Genomic DNA, 22119 nt, shown 5'->3' with positions numbered 1-22119 from the left:
GGAGCAGGGCTGACATGAACGTTCTCCTACACGTCTCTTAGTGAACACATGTGCTCATTTCTCTTGGCGGGCATGTGGGTAGGGTCAGCTCTGGTAGAAGCTGCCCATTTTCCAAAGTGGTTGTACCAACCTGCACTCCATCAGCAGTGAACAGATGGTTGGGGAGTTCCACACCCTTGCCAACACTTGGACTTTTCTGCACACACACAGGAAGGATTTGGGGTGATTCTTTCCTTTCCCCTCCCCTCCCCTCCCGCCTGAGAGCACTGGCTTCCAACTGATGTAAAGATTTCCTGTGCCAACCACTGGAGCACAGACAAACCAGGCAAAGTCCCTAGAACAGTGGTCGGCAAACTGCGGCTCGCGAGCCACATGCGGCTCTTTGGCCCCTTGAGTTTGGCTCTTCCACAAAATACCACGTGCGGGTGCGCACGTACAGTGCGATTGAAACTTCGTGGCACATCTGCAGAAGTCGGTATTTTGTGGAAGAGCCACACTCAAGGGGCCAAAGAGCCGCATGTGGCTCGCGAGCCGCAGTTTGCCGACCACTGCTAGAAGCTCCCAGTGTGGTGGGTCAGACCAGCGGGAAAGAATGACCACGTCCCATAGAGCGAGGCCCCTGCAATGATGGCGACGGCATGACGTTCAGAGGCAGCGTATGGGCGCGAGGGACCATCCTGGGGGCTTCCTGACGTCAGTTTTAAACTATTTTGAATAATAATTTACGGCATCGATGTTATATAGTAATTTACTAACATTTTTTATGATGTTAGGATTTACTCTAGAAATGTTTAGAAACTACTGTAGAATAGAAATAATTATAAAACACCCGAAACCTCACCATTCCATGCTGAGTGCCTGGCAATTGGACGGCGTGTCTGGTGAACTCGGGGTGTTTCGTGGGATGCGGTGCTGGTGGACCCTCGCCTCTGGGCACTGGGGTGCAGCATGTACAGTTTTTAAAAAATATATATATTTTATTGATATTTTACAGAGAGGAAGAGAGAGGGATAGAGAGCCAGAAACATCAATGAGAGAGAAACATCGATCAGCTGCCTCCTGCACACCTCCCACTGGGAATGTGCCCACAACCAAGGCACATGCCCTTGACCGGAATCGAACCTGGGACCCTTCAGTCCACAGGCCGACGCTCTATCCACTGAGCCAAACCGGTCAGGGCAGCATGTACAGTTTTAAGGTTGACTCAACCTCATTTTTTCCGGTGGCAGAGCGGCTCTTACCTATCATGACACTAACCATGCAATGTTGTGCATCCCTGCCGTTTCTCATGTGGAAAATAATATAAGTAGGACCGCTTCAAAATGGAGTTGGAGCTGCCAGCCCAGGGGGCCTGCCTTGCACGTCTTACTCCTCCCACGTGTGGAGCATTAGAACTGGGCACGGTAACCATGGGCTGGGCCTGAAGCAGAACTGTAGCAAAATAGTTGTTTGCAAAAAATGACGGGAAAGCAAACATTATGACTATAACGTCTGACTGAGAATTAATGGCACTCTTTCCAATTGCCATCACTGTGTTAGTTAGCTGCACCTGTAGAGAAATTCCTCCCTTAGTTTATATGACTCATAAAAATTCCCTCCTTCTACTGATGTAACTCTTCCCCTTCCCTTTCTCATAAATTCCCCTTGCCATCAAGTCCTAATGCTTCCCAGTATTGCAATTCCTTTTTTTTTTAAATATAGGATTTGATTATTACTATTATTTTTAAAAAACATTTTTATTGATTTCAGAGAGGAAGGGAGAGGGAGAGAGAGATAGAAACATCAATGATGAGAGAGAATCATTGCACACCCTCTACTGGGGATCGAACCTGCAACCCAGGCATGTGCCCTTGACTGGAATCGAACCCCGGACCCTTCAGTCTGCAGGCCGACTCTCTGTTCACTGAGCCAAACTGAGTAGGGCTACAATTCTTTTTGGATCTCAAATGCTTGTTGCCTCTCACCTTGACTTTTTTTTTATTTTTAGGTGAACATTCCCAACAAATGGAAGAGTCATTTTAATCTTGGTTTTGGTGGAAATAATCACATTATTTCCTAGTGAAGCTCTCGCTATTTAAAATTCTTCATCTTCCATTAACATTTATACAGGGCTAGTGCATTTCTCAGCTGCCAATGGGTTATCCCTCATGAACCTAACAGGATAGCCACAAGTTAAGAACATTTGTATGCCATTAATACATGCTCATTTTAGGCAATTAGGAAAAATCAAAAATATAAAATAACTCCTTCACAGTCCTACTGCCCAGAGAAAGCCACAGTTAACATTTTGGTTAACTTTTTTTTTTTTAAATAACATTTTCAAAAAAGTATAAAGGTAACATCTCAACACAGAAGAAAACTTGGGAAACGCAGGGAAAAAATCATCAGAATCATCTGTAATGTTACTACCCAGAAATGGCCACCCTTCCCAGCCAATCTTTTCCTAACGGTCACTTCTATGGTTTTTGTATCTCTCTCCATAAATGACGAGCTCTGGAAGAGAAGGTAGCAGACGTAGGTGTCCCTCTAAGAAAGGGTGGACTCTTTTTGTCTCTGATGTTCTCGGGTCACAGGTAATTAAGAGCCTGAAGACTGATGTTCTAGAACAGTCTTTCCAAGGTGTGGTCCATGAGCCAACAGCAGGGGCATCGCCCGGGAGCTTGTTGGCAATGCAGTCAGAAGCTCTGGTCGAGGATGGGGATAGGGGCAGAATCCAGTTTAACAAGCCCCATAGGAGGTTCTGACTCGCGCTACCATTTGAGGAGCAGTGCACAGAGAGCCCGAACCCTGGTGGGTCCCGATGGACTGACAGTGAGAGTTCACTTGGGAAGTGGGAGGGAACCACTTTGTGGCATGGCACTCATTCATCATTCTACCGCCGTGTGATTAAGCTTCCTGGGGGAGAGACCACCTAGGTTGGCACTCCCAGCTCTGGCTTGTAATAGATGCTCAACAAAGACTTAGTGAATGAATGAACCAGCAAAGGAATTAAGTAAATGAATATGTGAACTCTGGAGCTGTGGCCCACGTGTCTTTTTAAATTTTTTTTCTTTTCATACCACCTAGGTTGGCACTCCCAGCTCTGGCTTGTAATAGATGCTTAACAAAGACTTAGTGAATGAATGAACCAACAAAGGAATTAAGTAAATGAACATGTGAACTCTGAAGCCGTGGCCCACGTGTCTTTAAATTTTTTTTCTTTTCATTTTAGGATCGGAACATCAGCTAACATCAGCTAACGGCTGACCACTGCCAGCCCACCCCTCCCACCCACGTGGATTGTACGTCTGGGCTCCAGAGAGAGAGCAGGGCTTGGAGCGCATCATGATTTCACCACTGTTGGTGCTGGCCATTGGCACCTGCCTTACCACCTCCTTAGTGCCAGGTAGGATTGGGGGGCACAGGTGGAGGGCGGAAGACCTGGAGCAGGTGGGGTAGGCTGGGGGCATTGCCTATGTTCAGGGTCATAAAATCACCCAAAGGGTTTAAGAGCAGGAAACAAATGTTCAGAACGGAAGTCCCAGCTCGGCTACTGCACATGCTCTTGTTGTGGGTCACGCTTTCTGCTTTATGTTTTCTTGTTCTTTCATTGAGGCGTCTCTTCTCTCATCTCTCTATAACCTGAAATATAACTTATTCGATAAACTCTCCCAAGGCGTGGTACGCTGAGTCTCCTGTCGGTTTTGTCTGCTTAGCTCACGGAGTGGTGAGTGCATTTCCTTGTGGTTTGTAATTGTTGCTTGTGAACTCATCTTCAATAGGAGTTTGTTTTTGTTTTTTGTTTTCTATTGGACAGTCTCAACTAATTCTAGATAAGTTTTTATGTTGATATCTCAGTTTGAGGTTCTTACGCCATAAACTCAGAGCCCACTTAGCACTGGCTCAGTTTTGGAGTCGAGTTCACATTTCTCATGACTGGCTTCTTTCCCTGTCCCTTCCAAAGCTCCAAGGTCAAACGTGCACATTAAAACAGCTTCCACCTAGACCTGCATCTGGTCTCACATCCCAGGGCCCTCAGCATCCGGGCGTGGTACGCTGAGTCTCCTGTCGGTTTTGTCTGCTTAGCTCACGGAGTGGTGAGTGCATTTCCTTGTGGTTTGTAATTGTTGCTTGTGAACTCATCTTCAATAGGAGTTTGTTTTTGTTTTTTGTTTTCTATTGGACAGTCATATGGAAGTGTTTCTACAGTGCAGATGATATCAGGTTTTTCAACGAATTCTAGATAAGTTTTTATGTTGATATCTCAGCTTGAGGTTCTTATGCCATAAACTCAGACCTCACTTAGCAATGGCTCAGTTTTGGAGTCAAGTTCACATTTCTCATAACTGGCTTCTTTCCCTGTCCCTTCCAAAGCTCCAAGGTCAAACGTGCACATTAAAACAGCTTCCACCTAGACCTGCATCTGGTCTCACATCCCAGGGCCCTCAGCATCCGCTCCTGTTTACTTCTCTGGTTTTGAATTTCTGGGTATACCCCTTCCCTCTTTTCCTCCTTTCTCAAGCTATGTCTGTTTTTAATTGTTTTGGGTTGGTTTTCCCCCAGCATTTCAGTATCTGTGATTAGAGAGGGGAGCCCTCCTCGGCTCCACCCACCATGTGGCTGGAAGCACCCCCACCGTCCTCACTGAGCCTTAATTTCTCCATCTATGCAGTGGAGACAATTCCTCAAGGCTATTGCGGGAAGGAATGGTGCAGTCACAGTGTCTAGCAGGGAGGGGGCTATTAGGAAGAATATATTTCAACAGATCAGAAAATTGGGGTACAGAGAAGGACCGGCCTTCCCAGGTCACCCAGCGAGTCAGCACAGAGCTGGGACGAGAACCCGAGCTGCTGGGGTTCCCAGGCCGTCGCTCCCTCTGCGACCCCATGAGGCCTTTCAGTGTGTACTTTTGGGGACCCAGGACTGAGTCCACCCAACTGGGTGAGAGGTGAGCAGATGGATGAAAAGGAAAAAGAATGAACAAGCAACGAAATGAAAAACCTTCAAATATTCAATTTAAAAAAAAAATCAGCAACTCAGTTTTTGTGTGATCTGTTTCGTTTTAGCCACTCTGATGAGTGTGCAGAGTGGTACACAGTGTTTTCTTCCTTTTTAAAAAAAATTTGGTATAACTTACACCAAGTTAGTTATAGATATAGTTTTATATCCATGTAACCCCCGCCCAGACCAAGGAAGAACACTTCCAGGCAGGGGACACCCAGGAGCTTTCCCTGCCCCTCCCAACTCCCAGGCCGAAGGAAGTAACTACCAGTAGGTACATTCCTGCCACCGCAGACGCAGACGAGGTTTGCCTCTTTTGAATTTCACATAAACAAAATCACACAGTACGTACTGTAAGCTGACAAGTGTAGCATTGTACGGTGATTAGAGCTGACAAAGAAATGGCTGTGAAAACAACGGCCTCCTGATACTCAATTGTCCAAAGCCGTCATGGCTTACCTCAGTTCTCTGACAATGAAGTCCGTTCGGCGTCCACTGAACCGGACTGAGGGGCAAGCCCCGGGAAGGCTCTGGTGAGAATGGCACGGGTTCTGCAGGGAGCAACACAGCAGGGAACTTGGCAAACTGGTAGCAGAGCTTGTGTGGGGAAGAAGCAACAGGTGCAGGGCCAGTGGGGCGGCGGGCTGCAGGTGGCCAGGAAAGGTAGACGTTCATCCCCATCCCGGTGGCACCCAAATGGTCAAAGAAGCTCCTGGACCAAAGCTAGGCACTGTGGGGTGGGGCAGGGGGACGGCAGGAAGGAATCGCAACCAGCCCTGAGCCAGTGGGATCCCTGATGACAGCCAGTGCCGGACACTTCCCCAGGCTTCGCCTCATTTAACCCTAGCACTGCTGTAGGTAGCTGTGTCCCCCCGTTTGCCTGGGGTCTGAAGTTAGTGAGCTCAGCAGACACCTTCAGGAGAGAGGCAGTGCTGGGGGCTGCCAGGGGAAGGTGGGGGCTATGGGATTGGGTGAGTGACATAAGGGGAGACCTCTTGCGGGGAGGGAGTGAAGTGCGGATGGGCCCCAGGCTTGAGGCCGAGGGCAGCTTCCTTCTGCCTCCTCGCGCACCTGAGGCAGGGGCACAGCCCCTAGATGTGTGGGTTTCCTGTTTTTCTTTTTCAGCTCTAATCTCCAGGCCCCATGTTGCATTTTATAACGTGGAGGAAATGCGGTGGCCGCCCCACCGGGCTGTGGTGTTCGAGGCTCCTGGCACTTGCCTGGAAGCCCTGCAGGGCAGGGCAGGCCTGAGCTGGGCCCAGGGGTGAGGCACGTGTCCTCAGCCCACGAATATGCAGCTCGGCCTTGGACGAGACCCTCCCACGCCTCCTGGCCTCAGCCTTCCCTTCTATGACCGGGAGGCCCCTGGAAGAGAGAGCCTGTCTCCAGGCCTCGGTACACTGATGCGCTGGTTTAAGGGGCCCAAGCACAGGGGAGAGCCCAGCAGGCCTGGGAAGGCCCCTGCCGCCCGAGGACAGGGAGCTGAGCCTCTGGAAAAACATGGGAGGCCAGGTCTGGAGATGGAATCGCTAGGGGGCGCGGGGTGGGCTTCTCATGTTCTCCTGTGGGCCAGGTGTGTCACTGCCTAACCCAGTCCTCATAAGACCCCGAGAGGAAGGTACAGGCAACCGCATTTGAAGGGAGGGAAACTGAGGCTCGGGGAGGGGACTTGGCACAGCCGCGTGGGGAAGGGGGGCAGTTGAGGTTCGTCAGACACCACAGCTGTGTTCTTTCCACTGGAGGATTGACTACTGGACACAGCACAGGCGAGGGAGAGGGAGAGAGGAAAAGAGAGCATTCCTGGTTCCATCTTATCTCAAGAGTAGGGGTTCAGAACGTGCTAATTTATCCTGACAGGAGTGAGATTGTGCGTAGCTATTTCCACTTGGTTCCTTAAACAAAAGGCACGTCTTTAAACAAAAGACAAGTTTCACTTCCCAGCACGAAGCCAGGTTCCTGCTGAACCTGCTTTAATCGGTAAGCCACGCGGAGTTTATAATTGATGACTGAGACGGCTGGGGACTCCCGCAGTTGTAAGTAGTTTGTTCTCTTGAACGGCTTAAACATTACCTTCCTAATCGCGTGCCAGCCCAATTCATTTGCTGCCTTAGCAGAAATGTCCCTCTACTGCAGTGGTTCTCAACCTTGGCTGCACATTAGAATCACCTGGGAATCTTTTTAAAATCCTGATTTCTGGGCCTCATCCTCCCGAAATTCTGTTTCTTTGTTATGGGGTGAGGCCACAACATTAGTAACAAAGATACAGAATTTCCGGAGGATGAGGCCCAGAAATCAGGATTTTAAAAAGATTCCCAGGTGATTCTAATGTGCAGCCAAGGTTGAGAACCACTGCTCTACTGGGTGGAAGGAAAGAGCCTGGGCTTTAGAGTGGAACTCAGCTGTGTGGCCTTGGGCTAGTCACTAGGTGTCTCTGAGCCTTGGTTTCTTCATTCTGAGATGTGGGGAGAAGACCCAGGGTCCATAGGCCTGTTTGGAGGGTTAGACAGGAATAGGTTTACAAACCACAGGATGACTGTCAGATGGGCAACTACTGCTCCCTCCCCAAGCCCTGGCACCCTGCCCTCAGCATGAGAAGTTGAGGTACCTGTAAGTCTGGGGATGAGAAGCTAGTCCCACCCCCTGCAAATAACTCTGCTTTGCTGTCTGTACAGAGAAAGAGAAAGACCCCAAGTACTGGAGAGACCAAGCTCAGCAGACCCTGAAAAACGCCCTGAGCCTTCAGAATCTCAATACCAACGTGGCTAAGAATACCATCATGTTCCTGGGAGACGGTGAGGCCTGAGGCCCGAGGGAGGGGCTGGACAGGGCACCTAAAGTGGGGGCCACAGAGCCAGGCAGAGGTGAAGGGGACTGTGTTGAAGAGGCTGGAGCCCTGGGAACATTTTAAGAGGATGGGGCCAGGCTGTGGACCCATGAGATGGGCTGTACCAGGCAGTTCCCTGAGGGTCTGGGGAGGGAAGGGGTGCCCGGTCACATTTCCAGAGCCATACTCTGGTGCCCAGCGCCCAGCCTGAGCTGGCACCAAGCTAGAGAGCTATGGGTGCCCGAGAAGACTGGCTGGAGAGGCTGAGGCCCTCTTTTCCCTCCACAGGGATGGGCGTCTCCACGGTGACGGCCGCCCGCATCCTCAAGGGCCAGCTGCACCACAACACCGGGGAGGAGACCCGGCTGGAGATGGACAAGTTCCCGCACGTGGCCCTCTCCAAGGTGCGCTCCAGCCCCCGCCTCGCAGCTCACAGGAAAGGGAGGGCAGAGTGCTCAGCCCTCCTGGCGTCTCCGAGGCCCTCCTGTGCAATGGGAACAGCAGCAGCTACCTCCCAAGACTTTATTTTGAGGGCTTAGCTCATTGATTTTTAAAAATCGATGGAAGAATAACATACAAAGAAACAAGTGCCCACGCGCACAGCGTGGGTTTTCACAAACTGCCCCTGTCGGTATAACCAGCATCCTGGGGGGATGAACGTGACCTCAACCAGAGGCCGCGGCCCTCGCAGCCCGAGCCCCCGCCCGCCCGCAGACTAGCGGTCCCTGCGTTTGTACTTGATGGAAAGGGAGTCGGGCAGCATTTACTCTCCCACGTGGCTCTGTTGCCTTCATTCTCTCCCACGGTGGCCTGGGAGGTTAACGCGATGACTGCTGTAAGTGGTAGCTGTTGTTACCGGTGTCGTCATCGTCATCGTTGGCAGTGGTGTTCGGAAACAAAGATCCTCTAGCCCTGTGGTTCTCAACCTTCCTACTGCCGCGACCCTTTCATACAGCTCCTCATGTTGTGGTGACCCCCAACCATAAAATTATTTTTGTTGCTACTTCATAACTGCAATTTTGCTACTGTTATGAATCGTCATGTAAATATCTGATATGCAGGATGTATTTTCATGGTTACAAATTGAACATAATGAAAGCATAGTGATTAATCACAAAAACAATATGCAATTATATATGTGTTTTCCGATGGTCTTAGGCGACCCCTGTGAAAGGGTCGTTCGACCCCCAAAAGGGTCGCGACCCACAGGTTGAGAACCGCTGCTCTAGACCAAACGTGTCAAACTCACAGCCGGCGGGCTGCATGCCTCGTGTAATAAACGAGTTTGACATGCTGGCAACACTCCCAGGGAATAGCAGGACTGACTGATGTTTTCTGTGCCTTCAAGGAGCTCCGAAGCTGGTGGGGACGGGAGACAGCTTCAGGGTCTCTACTAGAGGTCTGAAGCAGGGGAAGGCCTCGTCCCCATGTCCCCATTCTAGATCCTGCCTCCCCCTTCCTTTCCCTTCCCCCCCTCCCCCCTCTTCAAGAACTGAGCCTCCCGCCCCTCATCTTCCCCTTCTCCAGAACTCTCCTGCCTTCCCCTTCCCCTTGCTGCCTCCTACAGCCCCGGACTCAGAGAGAGGCCTAGCTGGCCCAGCCTCTCTCCTCTGCCAAACATTTCCACGTGTTGGAGAGTGGCCCTCCTGCTCCTTTTTGCTGCCCTGGCTGCCAGGGCAGAGGGAGTGGGGGCAGGAAGCAGGCAGCTGGGTGATCCTGTGGCTCTGGGGGGACCTCAGTGGGCAGCAGGCCTCAGCCAAGGCTGTGGGAGACTCTCTGACTCCCTCATGCCCAGGCCCCGTGGTGTGAGTGGGGGTGGGTGGGCAGCAGGGTGAGCCAGGGTCTGGCCATCTTCCAACCCTCCTTCCCTACCTGCAGACATACAACACCAACGCTCAGGTCCCCGACAGCGCGGGCACCGCCACTGCCTACTTGTGTGGGGTGAAGGCCAATGAGGGCACCGTGGGGGTGAGCGCGGCCACCCAGCGCTCCCACTGCAACACCACTCAGGGGAACGAGGTCACCTCCATCCTGCGCTGGGCCAAGGACGCCGGTGAGTGGGGGTTGGGTAGTGGTGGGGAGTGGGGCCTGTCTGGGCCTCAATCTTCCCAGCTGTACAATGGGGAGAGGGTAGAAAAAAGGTGCTCTGCAGGGCTCTCCCAGCTCCGATTCTGAGAGTCTGAACTATTCATGGGATCCCGCCCAGGACAGGAAGGCTGGTGGTTGAGGAACCCACTCCGGTGTGGGTCCTGGTCCTGGAGCATTTCCCTGAGGCTGTTCATCCCACTGTAAAATGGGCACAAAAACCTGGCCCCTCAGAGGCTTGGTGTGAGGAAGGCCCGGGACCCAGCCCAGCGCCAGCCTGTGGGGGGTCAGGGAACGTCTCCTCCTCCTTCCTCCTGGAAGCGGGAGGCTCTGGCCCCTGTCCCCAGGAGTTTTAGGGTCAGGGTACGAGACCAGCTGACACAGGTGACACCACCACCTGAGAGCCCGTAGGGGGGCCGCTGTGCTCCTACAGGCTCCTCAGTGGAGAGGAGGACTCACCCAGGTGCTCACAGCTCAAGGGTCCTCCGGGAGGCAGAGTGTCTGAGCTGCCAGAGTACATGGAAGCCCCCATCCCCCCGTTAAGTGCTGATGGGGGGACTGAGGCCCAGGCAGTCATGCAACTAACAGGAGGCAGAGACAGCCTGGACACCGCTGTCTCCAGATGAAGCCAACCCCTCCTCTCCCACACCCCAGGGAAATCCGTGGGCATCGTGACCACCACGCGAGTGAACCACGCCACCCCCAGTGCCACCTACGCCCACTCCGCCGACCGGGACTGGTACTCGGACAACGAGATGCCCCCAGAGGCCCTGAGCCAGGGCTGCAAGGACATTGCCTACCAGCTCATGCACAACATCAGGGACATCGAGGCGAGTTCGGGGGGTGTGCAGCCAGTGCAGGGGCCCCCGAGCTGGGAGGCAGGATCTCAGGGGGGGTGGGCTGAGGCCTCAGGTACAGGCTGGCACGGGAGAAGCAGCTTGGCCTGGCTCCCCAAACACCTGGGAGGGCTCCCAGCCCATTAGAGGATTTGTGGTCGGGGCAGGGAGGCGCTCCGCGCTGGGGCTGAGGGATAAACCCTGATGTGGCCGCCGCCACACTGCAAGAACCAGGCGCCCAGGGATTATTTCGTCAATTGGAGCCTGGCGCTGCACCCCCACAACACAGGGAGGTGGGGGGGCCATCTGAGGGGAGTCTGCCCTGTACATTCCCACGTGCACAAACAGGGATGTGCCCCACAGACTCATCCAGCATGCTCAGGGACAAGGTGGGGTGGACGGGGGTAGCACCAGCTCTCACTTTTAAACCTCTTGGGTTCAAATCCTTGCCCTGTTTGCTAGCTGTGTGACCTTGGATCAGTTACCTAACCTCTCTGAGCCTTCCCTTTCACCCCCCTTTGTGAAATGTACCCATCGACCAGTAAGCCCGTTGCAAGATCTCAATACAACGGTCCCTGTAGAGGCTGCACAGGGCCTGACACCTAGCGAGAGCTCAGAAAGCGGTGGCATTTATGAGTGAACCACTTGTCCTTGCCCGAAACACAAGCTTTAAAACCCCGAGCGGGTGTGTGAACGCTTGCCACCCGGACATGTCCAGAGGGCTCCCTACTCTCTCTCCCTAAATGAGAACTTCTGGCTTGTTCCTTTCTCAGTGGGGATCGGGTGGGGGAGCAACGGGACTTTGGCCCCCCGAGCCTAGCAGGGGTTCAGTGAGGCTCAGAGGGAGCCCTGGGTCCTGCCTCCCCCTTACCTCTGTTTCTAACCTTACCAGACAAACTCGCTGGCTCCCTGACCCTCCTCTGCCCCCCAGAGAATCCCCCCAGTTTCAAAGTGCCGCCCCCCCAACCTCTGTACCAGCCCATGCCCTCCCTTTTCCTAGCGGTGGATTAACACCCTTTCAGGACAAACTGTCCTGCTGACCCTTTTAGTGAGCATATATCCAAGGCAAGGCCGCCACCCTGACTCGTGTCCTGGGACAAGTCACTTCTCCTTCCTGACTCAGTTTCCCCACCTGTACAAGAATAGAGAGCCCGCTTGCCCCCCTCCTAGGGCCACTGGAGGCCGAGATGAGGTCATGATGTGAGAACATTTGTTGTACAAGCACAGGGTATAATTATGGGACTGCTCTTTAGAGAGATTTGGCAGGAACAGCCTGAGAGGGGACAGGAGTTTAAGGGAAGATTTCTCCAGTGGGGGTGAGGGGTGGGTTGAGGGGGGTCCTCAGGAGCCACTGGGGGATGAGCGTGGGTGAGAATGAGGAGGGAGGGCCGGGCGAGTCCTGCCCCTCCTCCCTTGCCTCCCTGTCTCCTCATCCTTTTCTCTCCCATCGGCCCTGCATCACTGCCACCCCAAAGCCCCCGGCCCCCAGGCTGCACATGAAACAAAAATCCTGGTGTCCGCCCTGAAAATAAATATCTTTTGCTAAAAAAACAACAAAAAAAGAAAGACACAAACCCAAACCCCAAAGCCAAACAGCAAGTCTGTTATTTGGGAGTTTAATGAGCCCGTGTGAAGTCTCTGCCGGGGCTGGAAATGAGGAGGCTCCAGGCACGAAGATTGGGGGCTTCGTTTCCACTCCGAAGATGCCAAGGGGTCAGGTTCTGTGGGAATGGGGGTGGGGGGGGCAAGGGGTCAGTGACCCGGGGCCCCTTCTCCTCCTCCTCTCACAGCCTGCCCCACCCCCAGAGAATGTGCCCCTATGGAAACACCATGACCTCTAATTCCTGGCAGTGGGAACACCCTGGCGGAGGCCACCCCTGGGTGCCTGCAGTCCTGCGACGGTCCTGTGGGTGGGTGTTATTTCCATTTTATAGGTAAGGAAACGGAGGCTCAGAGAGGAGAAGTGACAGGCCCTTGGTCAAGAAGGGACAGAGTCAGGATTCAAAGCCGTGTCCCCACCAGTTCCCCATGATCCCGGCTGGCCCTGGGGCGCCCTGCCCACCTGGACCGCCCCGCACAACCTGGGTCCCGGGAGGCAAATGGAGCGGAAGGTAGAGGAGGGCCTTGAAATGCCAGACCTGCCCTGCTCCCGAGGTGTCAGCCAGGGGCGGCGGCCTGGGCTGACGCCTGTGGTGGCAGGACACCGGTGTGGTGGTGACTGTGGGCGGCAGCTGTTATGCTCTTGGCCCCGTTTTAAAAATAGTCAGGACTTCAAACATGGACTCCCAAGGAAAACAAACAGTCCCGCGTCCTCCGGCAGCGGTGGGTAAAATTAGCCTGGCGGTGACTCCGCAGACGGCAGCCCTGGCCCGCTGTTTGCCCAGCGCCCAGCTGGGCTGCCCCAAGACCTCCCTGGCGAGGCCTGGGCCTGCGGGCACCTCGCCTCTCGCTGTGGGGAGAGGAAGAAGCTCTTGGAGGCTCCATCGTGGGCTCTGCGGACACAGCGGGGCCCTGGTGCCAGGGTCGGAAGGAGGCTCGGGTTCGAATCGTGGCTCTGCCCCTTGCTGGCTGTGTGGCCTTGGGGAAAAGACATCCTATTTCTGCGGCCATGTCCTCATGGGCAAAGTGAGTACAGCACACATCTCCCTGGCGGCCTGGGGTGAAGTCAAGTGGAGGATGTGTCGGGAGCGCCCAGGCCCTGACACAGGCAGCGCTGAGCAGCGGCACTGTTTGCACCCAAGGGGCAGTTCTGTCAGCGCCTGGGAAGCAAGTGCGGGCGGGTACCCACAGCTCCGACATTTCTCCATCCCGTAGACTCGCTGGCCTCCCCCACCTGGAAAAGGGAGGCCCCGGAGAGCAGCGCAGACTGACCCAAGACTCTTGGCTGGAGAGGCACCCATGCCATCCCCAGGCGGGGCTCCTGGGGCTGCCCGACAGCTTGGAACCCCAGGGTACTGATGGCTCCTGTCCCCTTTAGGTGATCATGGGGGGTGGCCGGAAGTACATGTTCCCCAAGAATAGAACCGACGTGGAGTATGAGCTAGACGAGAAGGCCAGGGGCACGAGGCTGGACGGCCTGAACCTCATCGACATCTGGAAGAGCTTCAAACCCAGACATAAGGTAGCCGTTCAGGGACCTGATGCGGGGTGGCCTGCGGTGGGGCCGGGGCTGGGTGGTCATACTTCTTACCTCAGCGGGCTCAAATGGCCTAACAGATACATGAATGGCACATAGTAGGTAATCAATTCCTTCCTTCAGGGGAGGGCAATGGGAGAACTAGACAGCAGGAAGGGGGTGGGCCAAGGAATAGCCTGCATGGACATTCAGTCCCTGAGCCCCTACTGTGTGCAGGACCCCTACTGTGTGCAGGGCCCCTAGCTGGCATAAGGTCCAGTGATGGATTCATGGACATTCAGTCCCTGAGCCCCTACTGTGTGCAGGGCCCCTCGCTGTCATGAGGTCCAGTGATGGATCGGATGGTCAAGGAAACGTGGAGCCCTGTATGCTCGCATGGTGGATGCCCAGGACCTACTGGAGCCCAGAGGGGACAGGCCACAGGGAGGGGCCGAGGCCTGACCATGGGGAGGTAGGGAGGGGGCAGCTTTGGGAGGTCTTGCAGGCAGAGGCGGCAGGGCATGAGGGAGAAGCCCTCCACAGTGAGCTGGCTCTGGCCAGGGCGAGGGCACGTGCTGGGGAAGCGAGGCTGGAACGTGGGAAGGGCCCAGGCTCTGGCTCCCGGAGCGGCTGTGGCCTTTGTCATCTGTCCTGCTGGCCGCTGGGCTTGGGGCAGCTGGGGTCTGGATGACTGTGGTCAGGGCTGAAGACAGTGGGGAGCAGCCTGGCAGCCACTTTGATGTCACTCTGGGGTTGGGTTTCTGAGGGTTCCAGGACTGGCCCCAGGGGAGGCCTTGTGGGCTGGGGCTGGGCCAAGAGTGAGCCGGGGGCAGGGGCTGGGGAATGAGCCCCGTGGGGCTGGTGAGCTGCTTTGAACCTTTCCCATTCCTTCTGAGTCAGCCCGGGCTGGGCCAGAGCCGCTCCCGGCCCAGGCCAGCAAGACAGCACGCCTCCCAGCCTCGATTTCTCTACCTGGGACATAGGACCAGAGCTTAATTCTTGCATAGGCGGGGAGCTCCAAGGAGCTCAGTCTAGACCCCCAGAGGGAGGGAGAGGGCCCACAGACTGGCCCAGGCAGGGCATCACTGTGGGCTCCCAGAGAGGCCATAGGTTCATTACGAACCATGCCTTAAGAGTAGGTTCTAGAGTGTCTTCACCACCGAATAGCTATGTCATCTGTGTGTCTCAGTTTCCTCATCTGTAAAATGGGCATAATAATCCCGACCTTATAGGGCCGATGTGGGGTTTAATGAGATAACACACCTCAGGGAAGCAGAGGACAGGATGGGAGTGGGGGAACAGAGCCCCACTGTCTTAGCCATAACAGCCTCCTTCCCATAATAACCCCTGAGGTTTGAAAACCCCTGAGTCTAATGCCATTGCCCAGAGAAGGCACAGAACACTCCCCAGGACTCACAGCTGATTCCTGGCAGTGCTAGGATCCCCCCAGTCCAGGCCCTGAATGCTGCCACCTCCAGGCAAGCCAACCAGCCTCTTCCTGTGGCCTCTGTGCCCTGGACTCAGCACATAGGGAGTCCCCAGGACAGAGCTAGGGCTTCACTTCCCCCCTGGCTCTCCATGGCCCAAGGAACACAGCTCATACCTCTCAGTGGGCACTCAAGACTCCTTGTGACCTATGCCTGCCTCTTCTTTGCCCCATGTTCCTCTACTTAGAGCTCAACTCCCTGACCCCAGGCTGATCAATTTCCACTTGTCCTCCAGGGCCTCATTAAGACATCACCTCCACCAGGAAGCCCTCCCAGATCTCACCTTTGGGCTCACAGTGTTCCCTGGTCTCTCAGAACTCTTCCCCTACATTAGACTTACCTATTTATTTGTCATTTCTTAAGGATAGGGATGGTCTGTCCTCAGGGAAGGATTGTTAAAGGATGAAAGGAAACAAATACATGCCCCAGACTCAGGGACCAGCTGGGGTCAGTCCCTCCCGCTCCCCCAGCCCCAGCACGACTGACAGGCCCTTCCTCCTAGCACTCTCACTACGTCTGGAACCGCACCGAACTCCTGGCCCTCAACCCCAACACCGTGGACTACCTCTTAGGTAAGGGGGCCGGGGGTTGGAGTGGTGGATGCCTGGCTGGGTGCCCTGGGGCCAGAGCTGTGTGACCCAGAACCTGGGGGTGAGGTCCCAGCCTGCCTCCCCTGCTCAGGGACCTTTGCCCTCAGGCTCCGGGGCCTGGGAGGGGTGAGGAAGGGGTTCTGGTTCATAGAATTTCGGCCCCAAATCTGCTGGCTGTGCAGGGTGAATAGCACACTGAGCACAAAGGGACACTGAAGGTCAGAGAAGGGACGCGACCTCTGGCACGCCACCCGGCTGATTAGAGTGTGGCCCAGGTAAGTCAGAGCTGAGGCAAACAAGGCCCAGGCTGTGGAGCAGGGGCCTGGAGCCAGCCCTGTTGTGCGGCCAGGGCGGAAGCCAGCCTGGCTGTCTCTGCTGGTCTTGACAGGGGGAGCTTTCACATGATTGCAACCTCATGAGAGACCCAGCCATACGGCTCCTAATGTCCGACCCAAAGAAACAGCACGTGCAATAACAATTTACTCTTATTTTAGACGGCTCAGTTTTGGGATAGTTTGATACACAGCAACCGATAACCTATACAGTACATGAGCTCATTTACTCCTCATGACAACCCTGAGGTAGGCCCTATCATTGTCCCCATTTTATAGAATTATTCCTACTTTTAGAAGAGGAAACGGAGGCACAGAGAAGAGAAATCACCTGCTCAAGGTTGCACAGCTCATAGGTGGTGGGAGCTGGATTTGAACCCAGCACTCTGGCTCTAAGCTCCATGAGCGGCACTGTCTTGCTCCGTGAGTGCATCCACAGCTCCACACAGCCTGTGTGTGGTACGGAGTCTGTGCCATGTGACCCAGGCAAGCAGAGGGCTGTGTGTATGTGGGGGATCCTCCAGGCACCCAGCTCTGAGCCCATAATCACCAACGACACACCCAGGACCTGAGGGCTGAGCTCCTTGGGAAAGGTTTGCAGGAGATTTGGCCACCACTTGCTGGGCACGGTAGCCGGTGGGAAAGAGGACTCGGGTGTCTGCATGGTGGTGCTCACGTCTCCTGCCACCTAGCCCAGGGCCCTACCCCGGCTCCCTTCTCCCTGGGGAGGAGGGAGCAGACTGGGTCTGGGGCTGCCAAGACGGCTTGCTCATATGGCTCATGGGTGGGCAGGAGGCCTCAGTCCCTTGCCCATGGACCTCTCCATTGAGCTGCTTGAGTGTCCTCACAACATGGCGGCTGGCTTCTCCCAGAAACCCAAGAGAATGCAAAGCCGAAGCTGCAGTGTCCTAGGCCCAGACCTGAGAGTCACACACGGCCATTCCTGCAGAATTCTATTGGCTGCACAGGCCAGCCCTAGTCATTGAGGGAGGGGGCCCGCCAGGGCTTATGGGGTGCCATCTTGGAGGCTGGCACCTACCAGCTTCCAAAGCACTTGGAGTGGCATATGGTACAGAGTGAGCATTCTGCTACTCGGAACTCTTGTGTGGCTGTACACGCATCACGGAAGGGCAATGGTTCTGGAAGGATATCCAGAACCTAAGACACCGGCCCGGTACACATGCAGTCTTGTGACATGGACAAGAAATGGATCCTTCCTTACGTCCTACGTGGGAAACCCGAGCTCAGTGAACAGAAGGGACAGTGACCCCGAACCTTCTGTTGTTTCCCTGCGCAGGGCACTGTGCACTTCAAACCTGACCCGTAAATGGCATGTAAACACACAGCCACGCTGCCCTGTGCAGTCCAGTCCAGGGCACAGTCCTGCCTGAGGGACACGGTCCAGTCCAGGGCACAGTCCTGCCTGAGGGACACAGTCCAGTCCAGGGCACAGTCCTGCCTGAGGGACACGGTGCTGTGTCCGGGGCCCTTCAGGCTGGGAGGTAGGAGGATGGACTTGACTCCCAGCTCTCCTACTCAGCAGCTGAAAATAGCAGTTACTGACCCCTGAGCCTGTCTCCTCTTTAAATGGACATGGTGACCTCTCTCCACGGTGTGGCCATGAGATGACAGGCGGCAACGCTCCCAAAGCGCCTGGCACACTTTGGGTGCCAAGCACCATCCAGATGAGCTTCCTTCCCTCCACTTTGCCCCCAAGTTGTGTGTGGGGAACCTGTGCTCCCCGAGACACCGCAGGTTCCTTGGGGACCCTCCTAGCCGGTCATGAAGTCTCACCATCCACCTCCTCCTCAGGCCTCTTTGAGCCGGGGGACATGCAGTACGAGCTGAACAGGAACAACGTGACGGACCCTTCCCTCTCCGAGATGGTGGAGGTTGCCATCAAGATCCTGAGCAAGAACCCCAAAGGCTTCTTCTTGCTGGTGGAAGGTAGGGCTCAGGCCTGACTGCAGGGCCACTTGCCCGAGAGCGTGTGGATGCACAGCCCTGAGGTCAGGGGATAGGGAGGTCCAGCTCTCAAAGGGAACTGTCCAGTTTGGGGTGATGGAGGGAAGTCCTTTTGGGAGGATGGGGTGTGGGTTGGGGGAGAAAAGGGCAGTGCTGAAGCTCCCAGCCCAACAAGCTGTTCATCACACATACATGTGCGCCAGGCTTCCTAGACCAGGAAGGCTTCCTGGAAGAGGAGGCGGGTTTCTTCCTTCTGGGAGGCCTGGCCCTGGAGGGGTGTGCAGCCCCCTAAGCTTCACCCCTCCCAAAAGACAAACCAGCAGGCCCAGTAGACATCTGAGCTCTGAGCAGCTGCCTGAAGGGGCTCGAGGACACAGGCCCAGGGGCCTCTTCTGCAGATGCCTATTGGTCCACGGGAGCCCTCACAGCTGGACATCTGTTGTTATTAGGCATGAGCGGGGCCAAGGTCAGGTTCCTCGTCCTGTCCCTGAGAAGAAAAGGCCCAGGGCAGGCCCTGGGATATCCCAGGTCCCCCAGGTTGGGAGAGCCAGACCCTTTGGGAGTGAACAGTGCTGTATGTGGCATTCATAGTTTCCTGGGCCATCGCGAGGCCCTGGAGTCGGGCTCGGGCCCTTGTCCTGATGCTGCCATCCGCTGGCTGTGTGACCTCCACCAGGACATTTCTATTTAACGAGGCCCCACACAGTCCCCCTCTCATAGAAGGGTTATTAGCATCCATTATGTTCAGAGACATAAAGTACTTGGAAGAGGGCCCAGCAGAGAATACATCCTCGGTGTTGCTATCATTATGATGGTGATATTTACATACGAGCTAAGTCAATAACAATAGGAAGCTTGAGGACATGATAAAGTTCCTGGAATCTCCCAAAGTTCTAACAGCCACTGTCTTCATGTACACACACACACACACACACACACACACACACACTTCCACACATACAGACACACTCAGACCCTCCGCCCTCCAGAGGCCAGTGGCCGCCAGCCCGGCTTGACCGCTTTCTTGCCAAACCCCGGGGTTCCCATTCAGGCATGGCGGTCTCGGTCTCGGCCTGGCCCCGACCAGGCCTCTGACGCCGAGGACCCAGCCAAGACCCAGCGGCGGTGAGCTGGGGCTCCCCCGGGAGCAGGGCTCTTTGTGAGCAGGGCCAGGACTGGGCCCGCCAGGCCAGCGGCTCCAAAGCCACAACAAAGGAAGGACCCACCCTCCCAGCCTGCCAGGCCAGAGTGGTGAGGCTCAGGCCAGCGGCAGGGAGGGTGGCCGGGCCCCCAGGCTCAGGACCCTCAGCGTTGGGTGTCCACCGAGGCAGCATCTCCTGGTGGGAGACGAGGAGGCGCTCCCGCAGGTCACACAGCCCTTGACTGTGACCTTTAAGCCGGCTTTGAGCCAGGCCTCTTGTACTCACTGTGGAGGCAGCATGGGGTGCAGCACAGGCCTTTCTGGGATCCTGTGTGGGCCCTGCCCAGGCACTGAGGGCTTTCACCACCTTTTAGGACTGTGCTTTTCACTCAGGGGGGGACTGTTCAAAGTGGAGGAGGAAAAGCAGGTGATCAAGAGGGAGTCACACCTGAGTTCAGATCCCAGCAAATGCTACGTTGGGCACGTGACTTCCCCACTCTAGGCCTCAGTAGCTCCATCTGTAAATGGGGCTGATTATACTCGTCTCTGCCCAGGATTGTTGTGAAGGGGAAACAAGATACCAGCTTGTCATGCCTGGCACCTAGGGGGCACCCTGCCTCTCCGACGTCTTGGGGACTCCAAGCAGCTGCAGAAGGGGTGCTGGGAGCAGCGTGGGGTGGTGGAGGGAGCACAGGCTTTCAGTCAGGCGGATCTGCTTTAAATCCTGGCTTTGCACTCTCCACGTGTGAGCCTTTGGTCCAGCAACTCGCCCCTCTGAGCTGCTGTACAGGCCGAACGGCTGCACGAAAGCCTGGTGTGCCTGGCACGTGGCAGCTCCCCATCAAAGGAAGATGAACCCGCGGTCGTGCAGTGGGGCTCGGGGCTGCCCCTCCTCTTCCCCTCCCCCTCACCCAAGGCCTTTGCCTTGGTGTCCAAAGGAGGCAGGATTGACCACGGGCACCACGAGGGCAAGGCCAAGCAGGCGTTGCACGAGGCAGTGGAGATGGACCAGGCGATCGGGCTGGCCGGCACCATGACCTCCCTGGATGACACGCTGACCGTCGTCACTGCTGACCACTCCCACGTGTTCACCTTTGGCGGGTACACCCCCCGTGGCAACTCTATCTTTGGTAGGTGGGCCTCCAGTGGGGTGGGCATCTGGGAGCAGGAGGGGGGTGGCGAGCCAGCAAGCCCAGTGCCTGGCACAGGTGGCACTCACGAGGATTTACTGGTGGTGGGGAATGCAGGGTGGAGGGACAGAGTGAGGGGAGTGCATGAGTGGGTGGCCGGCTGCCTAGGTGATGGATGAATAGAAGAATGAGAAGGAGGATGGATAGATGGATGGGAGGGATGTGGGCACAGCGAAAACTGAGGGATGGTTGGTGGGAAGTAAATCAGGTTTGGAAGGTGGCTTCATGGAGGTGGGTCGGGCCCTTCAAAGGGACTGTACCCCCAGTGCTCCAACATGACCCCCGGACCCATGTCTTCCTGTGCAGGTCTGGCCCCCATGTTGAGCGACACGGACAAGAAGCCCTTTACTTCTATCCTGTATGGCAACGGGCCCGGCTACAAGGTGGTGGGCGGAGAGCGAGAGAATGTCTCCATGGTGGACTACGGTGAGACTGCCAAGACGCAGGGCTGGGAGGGGGCAGGGCACCCCTCGGGGATGGGCCTGGGAACAGAGTGTAGGCTTGTGGTCAAGGTCCGGGGTCTCGGAATAGCCAGCGCTGAGTCAGAACAGTCTCAGGGTGAATCCCCTCGTGCCATTCACTAGCTCTGGGACCGTGGGCCCATAACTTCAGCTCTCAGCTTCAGTTTCCTCCATAAAACAGGTCCTACCTCCCACCGTCACCTAAAAAACTAAAGGGGTCTGATGAGCTTAGCATAGAGCCTGGCAGAAACAGGTGTTTGCTATCCAGTGTCATTTTTACTGGCTGCATAATATTCCAACACATGAGCCTTTCCAGGGTGTTCATCCCATTCCCTATGGTTGAATGTGCATTTGTTTTGATGTCCCCAGAGGCCCCTGGGGGGGTCTAATGTGCAGCCAATGATAAGAGCCGCTCCTAGGTTGACTCTTCCCTTCTAATCCAAATAGCTGATTTTCTCTTCTGAGGGTTGAGAGTACAGGCTTCTATGTTAGAACAGACTCGGGCCGGAATCCTGTGGCCTGTGTGGAATGTCTTCCACGCACTCAGCCTGTGTTCCCTCCTGTAAAATGGGTCATTCCAGCCAGCCTGGGAGGGGCACGGAGACGCTGCTGCACAGCGCCAGGCCCTGGGCAGGCTCTCTGCAAGTGTTCCTTCTGGCCCACAGCTCACAACAACTACCAGGCGCAGTCCGCTGTGCCCCTGCGCCACGAGACCCACGGCGGGGAGGACGTGGCGGTCTTCGCCAAGGGCCCCATGGCACACCTGCTGCACGGCGTCCATGAGCAGAACTACATCCCCCACGTGATGGCGTATGCGGCCTGCATCGGTGCCAACCGCGACCACTGTGCCTCAGCCAGCTCCTCAGGCAGCCCCTCCCCAGGCCCCCTGGTGCTCCTGCTGGCCCTGCTCCCCCTGGGCATGCTGTTCTGAGGGCCCAGGGCCGGGGCACCCACTAGGCCATGACAGACGGCCAGCCTCCCTCTCCCAGCGCTGCACACCGCCTGCAGCCCACACCTCAAGGGGCAGGGAGGTGGGGCACCCACAGCCTCTGCAGCTGCCAGGAAGGGGACCCAGGAAACCAAAGTCCGCTGCCCGCCTCGCTCCCCTCCGGA

The 22119-nt window shown here is 55.7% G+C and overlaps 1 protein-coding gene across 2 annotated transcripts in view; it reads left to right on the top strand.

The window, feature by feature from the left end:
- ALPL (alkaline phosphatase, liver/bone/kidney) overlaps positions 1-22080 on the top strand; it is a 36887-nt gene extending 14807 nt beyond the window's left edge. For both annotated transcript variants that reach the window (XM_005859676.2, XM_005859675.2), the window contains exons 2-12: positions 3212-3385; positions 7653-7772; positions 8093-8208; positions 9683-9857; positions 10544-10719; positions 13703-13846; positions 15830-15899; positions 18062-18196; positions 20294-20485; positions 20852-20971; positions 21672-22080. In XM_005859676.2, the coding sequence (XP_005859738.1) occupies positions 3325-3385; positions 7653-7772; positions 8093-8208; positions 9683-9857; positions 10544-10719; positions 13703-13846; positions 15830-15899; positions 18062-18196; positions 20294-20485; positions 20852-20971; positions 21672-21937 (1575 nt within the window). In that variant the 5' untranslated portion in view covers positions 3212-3324 and the 3' untranslated portion in view covers positions 21938-22080. The remainder of the gene's footprint in view (positions 1-3211; positions 3386-7652; positions 7773-8092; positions 8209-9682; positions 9858-10543; positions 10720-13702; positions 13847-15829; positions 15900-18061; positions 18197-20293; positions 20486-20851; positions 20972-21671) is intronic.
- The last annotated feature ends 39 nt before the right edge of the window (positions 22081-22119 follow it).

Source organism: Myotis brandtii, unplaced genomic scaffold (assembly GCF_000412655.1).
Source record: "Myotis brandtii unplaced genomic scaffold, ASM41265v1 scaffold129, whole genome shotgun sequence".
Taxonomy (NCBI): domain Eukaryota; kingdom Metazoa; phylum Chordata; class Mammalia; order Chiroptera; family Vespertilionidae; genus Myotis; species Myotis brandtii.
The sequence above is the reverse complement of the archived record's forward strand: the minus strand, read 5'-3'. Positions and strand labels throughout refer to the sequence as shown.